General features: G+C 39.4%; 1 protein-coding gene across 4 annotated transcripts in view; it reads left to right on the forward strand.

Annotated features, from left to right (window-relative positions):
• abcc8 (ATP-binding cassette, sub-family C (CFTR/MRP), member 8) overlaps nt 1-14,714 on the forward strand; it is a 63,098-nt gene that overhangs the window by 13,704 nt on the left and 34,680 nt on the right. For all 4 annotated transcript variants that reach the window (XM_016676056.1, XM_007561391.2, XM_016676057.1 and 1 more), the window contains exons 5-11: nt 1,291-1,457; nt 2,941-3,183; nt 6,396-6,584; nt 7,178-7,342; nt 8,149-8,304; nt 13,418-13,552; nt 13,934-14,096. In XM_016676056.1, the coding sequence (XP_016531542.1) occupies nt 1,291-1,457; nt 2,941-3,183; nt 6,396-6,584; nt 7,178-7,342; nt 8,149-8,304; nt 13,418-13,552; nt 13,934-14,096 (1,218 nt within the window). The remainder of the gene's footprint in view (nt 1-1,290; nt 1,458-2,940; nt 3,184-6,395; nt 6,585-7,177; nt 7,343-8,148; nt 8,305-13,417; nt 13,553-13,933; nt 14,097-14,714) is intronic.

Here is a 14,714-nt window from a genome sequence, read left to right on the forward strand (position 1 = left end):
ATTGGTGACCTTGAAAGCTGCTAGGTGTGCACTGAAGATAAACTCCTCCAGAAACAAAATTAGGGTTGGGAATTAAATAAGTTCTCTTGCATACTGTGAAAAAGAAAATATTTAAAGTGCTTTGCAAATGTATTTATGCCCCTTTATGCATTTACACATTTCATCATGTTAAAACTATCACCTTTAATGTACTTTATTTTAGACAAATGTAGTGCTTTGTAGATGTTAACGCAGAAGTTTGTGTTTTTGCTGTGTCTTCTTCGTGGTGTTTGGTTAACTGTACTGTAAGCTGAATTTCTTACGGCTTTCTTCTTTCTAATTTTCCATAACAACAAGATTTGAGGAGTGTGCCACTAATCGTTTTCCTGCTATGACATTCTCCTGAGTTGTAAATTTCTGCAGCTTCTCTGGAGCTACATCAGGCCTCTTTGCTGCTTCTCTGAGTAATGTTCCCCCTGCCAGGTCTGACATGTTAGAAAGACCTCTAAGCTACACCATACTGTGTTTATTTATAAAGCAAGGTAAAAGCAGGTAAACTACAGGACAGAGTTAAATCCTAATAGCGCAACAAAATCTGAATAACAGGCAATAACAACTAATGTCAAACTTAAAATAAACAAAGTTAAATAAGCCACCAAAACTCTTAAAAACAAACCAAACTTAAATTGATCCTTAAATAAATAGGCAGCCAGTTCATCATGTCACGTTGCTGCTGTGACATGTTTCTATTTTCAGATGATGGGTGTAACAGAGCTTTATGAGATGCTGAAAGCTTGTGACGTTGTTTTATAACCTAATTCTGCTTTAGCCGTCAGTGGATCGCATGTAAACGTTTTGAATGTTAAGGGGTTAAACTTTCCCCAGCAGTATGTCTGACCTGTCTGCTGCGTCCTTTGGTGTTTATGATTCTGCGTGTTCGCTGATGTTCTCGACAAACCTCTGGTGCCTTCGCAGAGCAGCTGGATTTATACTGAGATTAAATTGCACACAAGGATGGAACAATCTGAATAAAATACACTGTTGTTTGTGATTTTTAAGTGACATAAATGGTGTGATAAATACCTTTTCATGCTTTCTGTGCTTATCATTATAGATCTGGCTGATGTATATAGGAAATATATTGGGTAAAAAATGCAGATTATAAACTCCTTCAAGTTTTGACACTTTGATTCATCGACCTGTCAACATTACGGCTTTTAATTTAAATGCTGCCCTGCAGTCAGTTTCTTTATCTTCTCTGCTTGCTTTGTGATTTGCTGCGTCTCTCTGATCTTTGCGACTTTTCCGCAGCCCTGCTGATCTACTGGGTGCTGGCTTTCATCATGAAGACCATCAAGTTCGCAAAGTACACCGAGCACGGCATCGGCCCCCGGCAGCTCCGCTACTGCATCACTGGACTTCTGGTGCTGCTTTATGGACTTCTACTGGCCGTGGAGATCAACGTCATCCTGGGGAGGGTGAGCCTGCGTATGTGTGCGTGTGTGTGTGTGTGTCATCTTTTAAGCAGAGATCATTTTTGATTTGTGATGCAATATGCATTGAGATGGAAACGGAGGACTGCTGCTTGGGTTTTAATGAGCTGTTAATACAGATTTATTGATACGGATGAATGTGACTTTGGTGAGGATGTTTGGTTGGATATTACCGCTTTGATGTGAAAGCAACACACACACTTATTTTCTAGGTAGCGGCACACTCACATATACAGAAATACAGACTTTTGCAGGTTAAATGTATTCCAAGTCTACTTCTGACATGTCCACAGTGATAATATTATCAAAAAAGGAGATGAATTAGACATCAACATTGGCATTTCAACTGATTACAGGATAAATATCAAAACAAAATGTCCATGATTTTCAATTACATTAAAAAAACAATGCAAAAAGAATCGTGGAAAAAAGCAAATAGCCTATCAGGTTTATTAACCACAACAAGAGCTACAGCGGACATCTGTCTCCTACAGTTTAACAGACCTTTAAGCTCAACTCATTTCAAGTGGCATCCTAATCGTGTCTTTTGTTTGCGTTTTATTGATTTTTACATCAAAGTCATGCCTTCACGTTAAGATTATTCATTTTCTGACATTTACAGCTAGCCGCCTGACCCTTTCTGAGCAGAAAAAGGAAAATGCCAGCACAGTGTACATTTGTGTGTCTTCTTCCTGTGGATACTTTGGCCTGTTTATCTGTGTTAACCCCAGATCTGAGCAAACATCTGTTAGTGTGCAGGTTTCCTCGGGGTGAAACTCCATCACGCTCAGCCTGTCAAAGCTCTGTTTGTTATCTGCTCTGTTATGAGGATTTAAGTGATATGGCCTTCATACGACCTGCAACTGTTATCCAAATTAAATATTACTTATATGATTATGTGATTCCCTTGGTCAGTGATTCATTTGTGACTTTATTCCTTCATGGGGAAAATAAAAATGTAAACTGTGTTGTACATTAATTTTAATCATACAGAATTTCTGTGGTGCCATGAGCTAATTTTAAATACAACTAATAATATTTCCCTTAATATTTATTCATATGGATACATGTGGCTATAAATAGCACATTATTCTGTCCTTCACACAGTAAGTGTGAAAGCCTTATCATGTCAAATCTTCCCGAGTATTTAACTCTGTCAGTTTTTATTTCATTTAAAAGCTTCGTCTGAGGTTCATGTCAATGGTTCAGCTTTTCCAAGTTGCCATATAAGACAACTTGTTATCTATGTGCAATGAATGTGATTTATCTTGCAGCAGCTGTGATTAAGCCCACTAATAACAGTGTGTTTTAATAACCCATCTTTTGCATTTTAGCTCTCCAAACAAAAGCTGCTGCAAGTTTTGATTTCTCTCTGATCAGAGGTTTTTCCAAATTATTTTGGTCTGTCTTTGTTGCCATGTCTCGGGCCTGATTTGAGCAGTAATCAGCTCTCTCCTTTCTGCCGCAGCGCTACATGTGTTTCGCCAATCCGACAGAAGTGAAGCCCCCGGAAGACCTCCAGGACCTGGGCGTTCGTTTCCTGCAGCCGTTTGTCAACTTGCTGTCTAAAGCCACCTACTGGTGGATGAACACGTTCATCACGTCGGCTCACAGGCGGCCCATTGACCTGAAGGTCATCGGCAAACTCCCCATCGCCATGCGGGCGCTCACCAACTACATCAAGCTCCGCCAGGAATTTGAAGAGCAGAAGGTGAGCTGTAAAAGATATATGCACATGGTCACAGAATGCATCAAATTTGGATCTACGTGAGAAAATGAGGTAAAACATATTTCTGTAGCATGTAGTTTTTCAGTTCAGTTATGACTAAACTGAAATGATTGAAATTCCTGAATAACAGTGAACTGTTTTAGTTCAATAATACAAGATTTTACGCGATTATTAACACATAATAATTGCATAGTTTTGAATAGTGTATTCAAAGAAGATGATACATGGTTTTAAAAATGCTTTACTAATAAAAACTTGAAAAAAATATTACGTGCCTTTGTCTTTAAACTCCTTTTCTCTAATGCCCCTAAAATCCGGTGCAGCCAAGAGTCTTTAGAAAACGCTAGATTGTCCCTTCACTGCAAACCTACTAGGATACAGTTGCACATCTAAGCTAACAAAATTAAAGCTGCTTTGTTTTTATGTAATTATCTTAAGTGGGAACCAAAATCAAATTTTCCACTGTAAACCAAATCAAAGTAATTCTGTTTTTCAGACTGTATCAAGTTTTTTCCTGGATGCCCCGACTTCACTTTTCTATTTATTCAGTTTCCCTCTGTCAATTTTGTGTTTTTAATGTCTCAGAAGAATATCTTTGATGCAGCCTGTCTGACGTGTGCATGGAGTGACCTCTGAACCCTGCAGTCCTACTTTATTCAGCTGTTCTCATATGAAAGCAGGTCATGAGATGATTCAGCCCGGTCTGTTGTGGGATTATTAAACTTTATTTGGGCTTGCAGTGAGCTTTCCAATAGTGTAAACAGGAAAATGCAATCAGGCACGTCCTGTATCTGTGTTTGCACAATGTTTCTTTTCATTCCCGTCTGTTTATTTTAGATGATATTACAATTTTTTGGTTGTAGCTACATGCTGCACAGCGCTTGTCTCTTGGCACTGATTGAGGTGTTGGATGGATTTATGGCTTTTATTATATTTACCGTGTTATGCCATTGCAGATTCACACCGTATCAGTGGTTTGTAGGAGTTTAGTGATGAACTAAAAGTGATGCTTTGACTGGTTTTACACCCACACAACTGAACTGTTTTCCTTCAGACAGACACTACAAAAAAATAATAAAGAATTAAGGAGGCGTGCTTGGAGATAAATTAGCATTTTCAGCCGTGGCTACTAATTGTGTTTGTTGCTAAGCTTGACTTATATGGTAAAACACCTTGAAAATGTTTCGTTTATGTTGTGTAGTAACTCCATTTTGTTTTTTGGGGGGAAAACAAGGAAACAAAATCTCAACATTCTTTTGAATGAGAAAAAATTATCCAAGCATGTTGCAGGTGTGTTTTGCTTAACACTCCCTTACATGATAAAAATAAAATAATATTACAAATGTTTCTATTTGGCACTTAAAAAAAAAAAGAAAATGTTCCTATAAAAATTATGTATGTAAATTGTTAGACTGTTATGACATTTAATGTAATGTTGTTAGAGAAAACGTCCAGAAAAATATTAAATGATAATAAAAATGTAACTAGTTTAGTTGGAAAATTTAGCAGTTTTAGAGACAGTTTTCGTTTCTCTGAACTCCTTATTGATCGCACCCTGAGCCATTCTTGCTCCAATCCCTGTCCCAGCTGAAAATCTTTCTTTTTTCCTTCATTTGCTCCGCTCTGGGACTCCCTCTGTCCTACTGATGGACCGCGTGTCAGGGGGTCAGACGTAAAGGGCCTCCTCCACAGGGTCGTTGTTTTCCAGTGTTTGTTGGTTCATCCGAGAGTCGTCACTGCTGCGTACGCGTCCGGTGTGACCGCTACTCCGCTTCCTTCCGGCAGGAGCGAAGGATGAGAGAGAGGCTGAGAGATCCCAGCGGAGTGCCGGGGAAGGGCGGTGGCAGCGGGGCACTTAGAGGGGGGTCTGAAGACGCCGGGTCGTTCCCATTTATCTGTGAACGAGGTGACATCCCGACCTCTGAAGGACTGAAAGCGCTGCTCTTCATGGGAAGCTAGTTTTGCTCAGAGAGTGTGAGAAGGAAACAAAATCCTTCGTAGCTGTTTGAACCTGGGGTAGGAGCAGAAGATCTGTGTGTGTGTGCGCGCAACTGTGATGCGTGCGGCGATGTGTATTACGCATGAAAACTAGGAGCTCAAATAGGAAGATGGAGACATGGTAGTAGTCACGTCTGTTCTCACAAATCTGAGCATGACTCACTCATGTTTATAGAAATACACACGTACACACACTCAGCATCCTGTTAAAGTGACGGTCCAGATGTTTTCCTCTGATCAGTTCTAATTATCTGAACCAACTTGTTCAGAATAAGTTACAGCCTCAAGTAGATTTTTAATTACCAGACTTATTTATGTACTGAAGCATTTAAAGTGAGAATAACCTTGAATTTATTTGCTGTCTGATGTTCTGCGTTGCTGATATTATTATTTCCACAGCATTTGTGCACACTGTACACATCTGAGAGTCTCGGCTCCTCAGTGAAACTTTCCATTAATCATGACATCCTCTGATGTAGAGCGACTGGAGCCATTGAGTTCCCCTCATTTTGTGGGTTTCTGCTGCAGTTGATGGAGCGGCACTTCACTTTAATTGTGCTTTTGCGCCCACACATTTATTTCCCTTTGCTCTGCTATTGCTCTTTAAAAATCTGAGACAGTTTATTTTCCTTTTGTCGGGCTGCCAGTTAAATTCCTTGGAGAAGACGCAGGATCTGCAGGAGGAGGAAATGATCCAGTTTTACTGCAAACTACCAGCTGCTGACACATAATATTACTAATAGATGAGGATTAATGTGCTCAATTTATATTTTTTAAAACCCTTTAAAGACAATATAATTGTATGTCACCCACTCTAAATGAGCTCCATTCAGCAAAGACAGTTTGGCAAAGGAGTTTACATCCATTCATCACTGCCAAGAGTTTATATTATTGTTGGACTTTTAATAATTTATTTAAATTGTTCTTTTTACCATGTAAAAAAACCCTAAACTGTAAGACAAAGGGAAACAAAGATTTGGTGTACAAATTTAAATTTATAGATTTGTTTTTCTTCTACTCAGAAGGTCCAAATTATGCATCCAGGGTCAAATACCTTAAATAATCTGGATTACAAGGCAGAGTATTTGTCCAGTCGGACCTTAATTGTGGAATTTGGTTATAATCCCTCAATAACTTCACTTACCAAGCTGATCACTTTGATTCCAGTTGCTTTTTTTTGTTTACCTCCCTCTCAGAAGCCTCAGGGCACTGCACCTCAAGGTCCAAAGTGGATCTGGCTGGCTTTGAGAAAAGCTTTCGGCAGGCCTCTCATCCTCAGCATTACGTTCCGCATCATGGCGGACCTGCTGGGCTTCGCCGGCCCGCTCTGCATCTCTGGCATCGTTCACCACATCAGCAAAGACAATCGTACCATCCAGCAACCGGTGAGAGTCCTTCTACAGTGCAGAAGCACCTTCCCCCCCCGTCCATTAATGCCAAACTGTCCAAATATTTATGAGACCTATTGCTGCTGAAGCTCTTTCAGCTTCTTAGATTCCTCACAGTGCAGACTCAGAGCCATTCAGGCATTTTCCTGCACCAAAGGAACATTGAGCATTTGTTGCAGGGAGGCAGATGTGAGCTTCAAACTTAATTATAGAATCACAAAAGGGCTCTTGAGTTCATGAAAAGTAGTCAGAGTAGCAGCTCAGTTTAACAGAGCAGCTGAAAAGTGGCTCCACTTTAGGATATGACAACTTAACTCTGGAGAAAAGAAAGAAATTTCAGACATTGAGGCTCATATTAACCAGTCATCAGTAACAATCGATTGAGGATGATCCATTTCCACTGAAAATGTGGTTAAACCTTGAGGGCTATTTCCTTACAAAATGCCTTCTTTTTGAGGTTTTGTACTCACATAAGAGACGACCGTTGTTGAAACCGAGGATTTCTTCCTGACTTTGAGTTTGCAGCTTGAATAACAATAAAGGATCCTTCAGTATTTTTTTATTTCTCCCTCTGCTTCCTGTCCTTACAGATGAAGCTTCTTGGCATCTATTTTATTTCATCCAAAGAATTCCTGGAGAACGCGTACGTGTTGGCCGTGCTGCTCTTCATCGCTCTCCTCCTGCAGAGGACCTTCCTCCAGGCTTCCTACTACGTCGCCATCGAAACTGGAATCAACCTGCGAGGAGCCATACAGGTGAAGATGTCTGGCCAAAGTCCAGACTTTGTCCACCAGAGATTTTTATACATTAACCTTTTTCAATCCTCTTGGTTGAAAACTCAGTTTTAGCCATGAAGTCGCATTAGGATGCAATTCTGTCTTAAAACGAGCAAATAATTAGTCTTATAATGCCTAAAATCACTGTTAAACTCAGATTCACATCCAGATTTGGTCTCATTGAACAGAGCTCTTTCTTCCACAAGTTTGCTCCTGGATCTCTACAAACTGGACCTCTTTTGGCTTGCTTTTCAGCTTTGGCTTTGTTCCTGCAACTAAAACATCAAGGACAAATTTGTGGAGTGCAAAACTAATAGTGGTCCTGTCCACAGCTTCTTAATGGGCTGTGACTGCCTCTGTCATGTTCTCGTTGCCAAGTCTGTCAACTCAGGTGGTCGGACATGAGACGTTCAAAGCCTGAGATATTGTTTCATAACCCTGCTTTATCCTCAACTTTTCTGCTGTATTCCTTCGTCTTCATGACGTTATTTGTTCTCTAATATTCTCTGAGATTAAACACCAGTCTTTAATAAGAGTCCTATTTAATAAACAGGTGAATTTTGAAGGCAACGTGATGCAGTAAAGAGAGGTGAATACAAATGCAGGGAACATTTTCAAATTTTGTCTTTATTAAAGGATTTAAAAGCAGGTGTTGTTTTTCCTTCCTCCTTTCATTTCCCTTGAATCGTTTTGCCGTCACACACGGCACTTTGGTTTATTCTGTTTAGGCATAAAAAGCTACGTGAAACAAATGATGCTTCTTGGAATATCATTTCTCTCCCCAGACAAAAATCTACAACAAAATCATGCGCCTGTGCACGTCCAACATGTCCATGGGAGAGCTCACCGTCGCTCAGATTTGTAACCTGGTTGCCATAGATACCAACCAGCTCATGTGGTTCTTCTTCCTCTGTCCTAACCTGTGGGCCATGCCAGTGCAGGTAGGAAACATGTTTTTGTCTGTGTACTTTTACAGTTCATCTCGTCGTCTGTGTCTTCCATAGCAACAACGGGCAGCAGAAGGTTTGAAGCAAAAACTTAATAATTTCCTTTCTGTGAGGCATTTTGGTTATATGCTTCGTTTTCTTTTCTTCCTCACTAAGCTTTGTAATAAAGCTACTATATTTGTGTTTTTGCAGCTTGTTTCTCCTACTATTCCACAAATGAGTATCTGGATTTGTTTGATCTTTTACAGCTCACTCAACAGGCATTTTTATTATGTGGGAAATAAAGTGATGTATAGTGAGAAGTGTGAGGATGAGAACATTAGTCTTCAGTGCTGGATGTTATTGCCGCAGTCGGAGTTTAATTGATTCTCTGTTGTTGTGTGCAGTCTATTAGAAAGCTCTGAGTTTCCCCAGTAAAAGGTTTCTTTTATTCCTGTGTAAAAATTGTGAGATCAATTATTTGTGTGATTAATTGAACCCAAACATTAATGCAGACAAGAAAAATGAGAATTAAAACCAGCTTGTAATGGAGCTGCTGTTTCAGCCAACCCTAGAGGTTCAATAATGGTTGGAAATGAATCATTACATGATACTTGCTCACTTCAGAGTTCCCTCTGTGAACTGCCTACTCCTCTCCTAGGTGTAGAAAAGAGATATTATCGAGTTATGTTTACCTGCTGAGTCGTTTTCCATCTACATAAAATGAAAGGCCTTTTTATGACATAAAATTATTGCACATTAGTATTCCTGCTGGGTTCTATTTGTTAATAATCTGGAGAAAATTTGAGTTGGTGGGAAGGTTTAGATGATTTAGAGGGCTGTAATATGCACAACCTGAAATGTGCTTTGTTGTGTTTCTGAACGTACACAACAGTTAAATTTAAATAAATGAATTTAAATAAATCCATGTTTAGAGGCTATAGGCTAAGATTAGCATGTTTACGCTCTGTTTTAATCAGACCCATTAATAATTTTGCTTGTAAAATAAATATATATGTGTGACTGCAGTTAATTGTGTGTTGTCAAGACTTACAGGTCAGACTTCAAAAGGAAAAGTCAATTCGTTTGGGTTTATAAAAGTTTTATCAGTGCATCTTTTATAATCTGCTGAGTTTAGTCAGAGTCTCTGATGCTGACTGCCCCAATATGCTTGACCAGGTCGCTGAGATGATACTTAGGATTGGATCAGGATATCCTTTGTATTTACTGTACATTGTGACAGTTTTAAACAAAATAATTTTTCACTGAACACACTCTTAAAAGAAAACTTGATCAGTTTATGTCCACATCAGTCAAACTTTGCTTATCATTATTAAATAGCTATTTATAATATATATATATATATATATATATTTTTTTTTTTTTTTCTGCACTTGAACGTTTTTTTATGTTTTGCTATCAACATATTAAAAAAAAGCCTTGTCACCATTTTGGTCTCATTAATCCCAGCACAAAACAAACGCTGGTTCTTTTGCATAGCTGTGCTGTTCTGCAGCAAAGTGTCGTCGCATGTGAGTAATTTTTAGAATATTTTTTATCTGTTTGACAAATTAATCCTTTTATGTCTTTCTGGCAGGAAACTGTTTTGCAAAAACATGTTTGTTTTCCAAATGAGAATAACAATTCAGAGCAGAATATCATGTTGAAAGGCTGAAGAGATAAACAAAAGCATAAAACAAAATCTTTACAATATTTGTTAGCAAAAAATAAATAAAATAAAATATGAAAAAAAAAAATCAAAGCTTGCACATTTGGACCATCCAATTTAATTTTCCACCAGGCTGAACTTTTTTATTTGATTTTAGCTTCAAGTCAAACATTGACTGGGTCGGTTAAGCAGCAGAGGTGCTTGTTGATTTTATTCTCATCAAATTAGCAACAGGCAACAAGGAGACAACCAACTGAGCCAGGAACCATTTTACTGTTTTCATATTTTTAAAAAAAAATTGTTGTCAGTAGTTTTGCATTTGGATTTGGCCAGCATCAAATCCTGGCCCTGCAGAGGTTACACAGGTACATCTGCAGCGATATCAATATGTGTGTTTCCCAGAAAGCGTGCTCTGTCTCCCAGCACAGCGTAAAGAGCAGAGATGGCGTTCCAGGAAAGAGGAAGGTCTAATAGGACAGCAGAAAGTTCTTAACCCACCAGTACCCGCTCTTCTGTTCTAGGAGCGACAAGATGATCACTGTGGGAGCTAAACAAGACGGCCCCCAGCAGGTCACTGATGTCTCTGTCTGAACAATCAGAAACGGACTTTATGATTGTAGCTGAAAGCCTGACCTCCTTTATTGAGCCCTGTGATTTCTGCCTGGCACCCTGGAGCCTTTGCTATTGCAACTATCAACTCATTTAAAATACTCTGGTGTCCAAAACCCAACAACTCTCAAAGGTCACAAAACATCAAATCATTCGCTTTGGTTATCAGCACATTTATTATGTTTGAAAATGAATTCTTGACCACTTCCATGGATTTAAAAAAACTGCACTGGCAAAGGATGAAGAAAAGTTTTTTGAGGATTTATGTAAGATTAACATTTAATAAAAGAACAAACTTTAAAAATCTAATACTTAAAAAGTGACTGTAGATGATATCATGTCCAAAATTGATTCACAAATGACTCTGTACTGGTAAAAACGCTAAGAAGGGAAGACTTCTCAAATAATAACAAATCAAACAGAGAAGAGGATAGATAACATGAATGTACGATTTACTGGGCTTACATTCATATGCATTCATAATGTTGAAATAAACAGAATCAAATGGGGCAATTTAATGTGAAAAAAAAATCTCTAGTCAAAATCCAACTGGTTTTACATTACATGTAAAATACCACATATGAACAGATTCAGTCTGAATCTGGTCCCAGTAAAGAGAACGGAGAAGCCATTGTTAATGTCTCTCTGTCCAGTGATACTGGTTTGACTGGTCCAGGTCCCATCATCCACAGCATCAGAAGTTTGCCTCAGCGCTGTGAGGTCTGCTTTCTCACACACAGGAATCAGCTAAACTGTTTTTAAATTCAGGTGCTCCATAGTTTCAAATCAGCATCTTCGTGAGCAGCGTGTATTATGACAACAGACATAAAATGTTTGACATTTAGGTTTGACAAGCTAATTTCTCTCCAACCAAACTGTGACAAACAAAAAGTGACAAGAATATCATTTGAAATCTGTCATTTCTAATACCATCAAACACACAATTGCTTTTCATGCTATGAGAAGCTTCAGTGTCTGCAGCAGGAGGATCTAGAGCATCTCGCATTTGTTTCTCTGACCTGAAATGCCATAACCGTCCTCTCCCTGCCTCATCTTCTCCCTTCCGGGGACATTTTAGGAATCGAGATATCCGTTTCGATTTGTGCTGAGATCAATATCAGCATCTCTGAGGGAGGAAACCTGAGAAATTGAGTGGAGGGGCACGATCAGAAAAAAGAAGAGACTCATGAAGATGGAACTGACAGCCGATTGAGATTGTGTCCTTGGATAAACGAAAAAAAAGGCCTTCTTATTTAGACATCACATGCATCTGTACTAGAAATAATATTTCAAAAAGTTTCTTTTCATATCAAATTCTGAATCTTCCATGGCGCTGGCGTAGGATAGAAAAACACGCACAAAAAAAACATGTAAGCTCTGCTGTCTGGATTGGAAAGAGGCTTAGACTTGTTCCCTTCAAAATAATCTCAAAAATCTCCGGGTGGAGCTCCTTGCTTTTATCTCAGACACCGGGGACCCTCCTGGCTGGTATTTTCTGGTCTGAAAGCACCGACGACTTTGGAAAGCTGCTCTCAGTCCTGTGTGTGGAGTGAACCCTTTTAAATCAGGTTTCTACAATGTGAGAAGCTGACAGACACTGCGTGGGGGTGGGTGGTCTGCATGAATGTCTCACCTGGGACTAAAAGAGAATCAGCCACCTTGACCCCAGTGGCATACATCATCTTGTCGCCGTTGACGACGGGGAGGTGTCACATCCGTCTTCATCTGGTTTTCTGAAGTCGGTGCACAATTATTGCCGTGCCAATAACGCCGGACGGTGCAGAGCGGCAGAGAGGTTAACATGTAGCGTGTTGCATTTAAGTCACTTGGAAGACGGTGATGTGAGGAACGTTAAAGAATCTCAAAGTCGTGTCTTTCTCTGTGTGTTTCTTCCCATGTAGAAAATCTGCACTGTTTTTATTTTTCCTGGTAAATATCGAGATCATCTACTGTAAGTGGCTGCACGTCCCTTCACCACATGCAGCCGTGGTTAAAAGAAAGTGCTCCCTCTTTGAACAATCAGATTTTACACAACAGGATACAACAAACCCAACCTGGTGTTTACCAGCTTATAAAAATATATAAACCGTTGATTCCAGTGGGCAAAAGCACACAAACTGTTTGGCTCAATCATTTATTTACTGAAGATGAGGTCAAAATCGTTGTTGTGGAGGAATTTGATCTCATTCTCCTTTCAACACTACTGCCTCATTACTTACATGACCCATATCCATTCAGGCTTTAATTGTCTGACAGATGGTCTCACATATTAACCTTAGAACGGATGGGAACAAATACGAGTTCCTGGTCAATTCAGTGTCTGCAGGGTACACAGGTTCTGGATGCAAAACAAGCCCAGTCCATTGCTTACAGCCTGAGCCTATTGAGCACCAGGTCTTTGCGTCTCCATCACCCAAACTCTGGTTTAGCGCTAAACCACCTCAAAAGGTCAGATCCTAGAAGTTGTACCATCTGGCTGTTTGTCTTGAATCCATTTGGAGCATCAAATGTGCTCTTAAAAACGTTTTGTTTCATAAATAATGACAATGTTAAATCTCGAGGTTACATTTAACGCACATCAGAACGTGGAACACACCAGACCACTAAATAAAATCTGTGAGGATCTGTTTCTCTGTATCTTGCAGCTTTCTGTACGGGATAAAAAGCTCGCACATCGTCTCTCTGTGCTCTCTGCTGCTTCGTTCTTCATTGTCTCGGCCACCAAACTCTATATGTGCGGCAGATGAAAAGGATTGCCACTGGGGCATTGTGAAAGTGCACACATTCTCACTGAAAGCACAGCTCTCCTCGCTCCTATGGTATTTAATTTACGTGTTCAATGCCTTTCAGATCATTCTGGGGGTGATCCTCCTCTACTACCTCTTGGGAATCAGTGCCTTGATTGGAGCCACCGTCATCGCCGTGTTAGCTCCTGTTCAATACTTTGTAGCCACGAAGCTATCGCAAACACAAAAGAATACCCTGGTGAGTGTTTATGTCTTGTTTTATTCCTATAAAGCAGGCAGAGATGGCTTATGCTGTCCTCTAGATCGAAAGATCTTAAATGTGAGATTATTGTATTTAAAGCAGTCAAAACCAGCTGGAGTGGATTGAAATGCTTTCCAGAAATGTTTTTGTTTAGTAAAGAGAAAACATGTTACTGAATGCTAAGAGACATTCTGCTGCTTTTTGAAGCAGCAGAAGTCCTTAAAACATGTTGGACTTAAACAATTCAACAACAAAAGTCAATCTCACCTCAACTATCCCCACTGCTTGAGAACTCCAGCGGCCGCTCTCGTGTCGACTTTCATGTCTGATTTGTGTCCTTGACGCGTCAGACTTCAATTTCGGTTTTCGCACTTTCAGGAATACTCCAGCGAGCGTCTGAAAAAGACAAACGAGCTTCTCCGTGGCATCAAGCTGCTGAAGCTGTACGCCTGGGAGCACATCTTCCGAGACAGCGTGGAGGAGACGAGGGGCAAGGAGCTCACCAGCCTGCAGGCCTTTGCCCTGTACACATCAATATCCAGTATGCTATCGTTCAAACTTCACTGGTTCAACAGAGCATGTGCAGAAAATGCAGTGATTCAACTGAACTACTTTTGAAGTAAATTGCAAAAATAACAGTCGTTAATTTACCAATCATCAGAAATGTCAGACATCAAGTATTTTATTTAAAACTCTGTTGGCTGGAGTCCAGACTGTTCTCCCTCTGAACCTCTGAAATCAATTATTGCAAACTAGGAAGAGCAGTCAGAGTTTTTTTTTTTTTTTTTTTTTTTTTGCTGGCACTAATTCATTGGAATAAAACATTTTGTTGGTAATATTGTTTGCGTGCAGGAAAATATCAAAGATAAGATTCATAATCCAATCTTGTTCCAGATGTGGACAAATATGTTGTACATTTAGTTAAGAGGTGTGTATAGCATGGAAATAAATACTTTTATTGTAAACGTATGATGTCAAACTGAAAGGTTAGAGAAAAAAAAACAACTTTAGGCAAACAGGAAGTCAAGGAAAACTAGAAGTTCACAAAAACAATTAGAAAGTAAAATTGCTCTAGCTACATTTCTTTCAAATGTTTGATATGGGCTGCAATTTTATGTGTGAATATTTATGTACTTGTTCAATATAAAGTATTTCTGTG

The sequence above is a fragment of the Poecilia formosa genome, unplaced genomic scaffold (assembly GCF_000485575.1).
Source record: "Poecilia formosa unplaced genomic scaffold, Poecilia_formosa-5.1.2 Scaffold126, whole genome shotgun sequence".
Classification (NCBI taxonomy): domain Eukaryota; kingdom Metazoa; phylum Chordata; class Actinopteri; order Cyprinodontiformes; family Poeciliidae; genus Poecilia; species Poecilia formosa.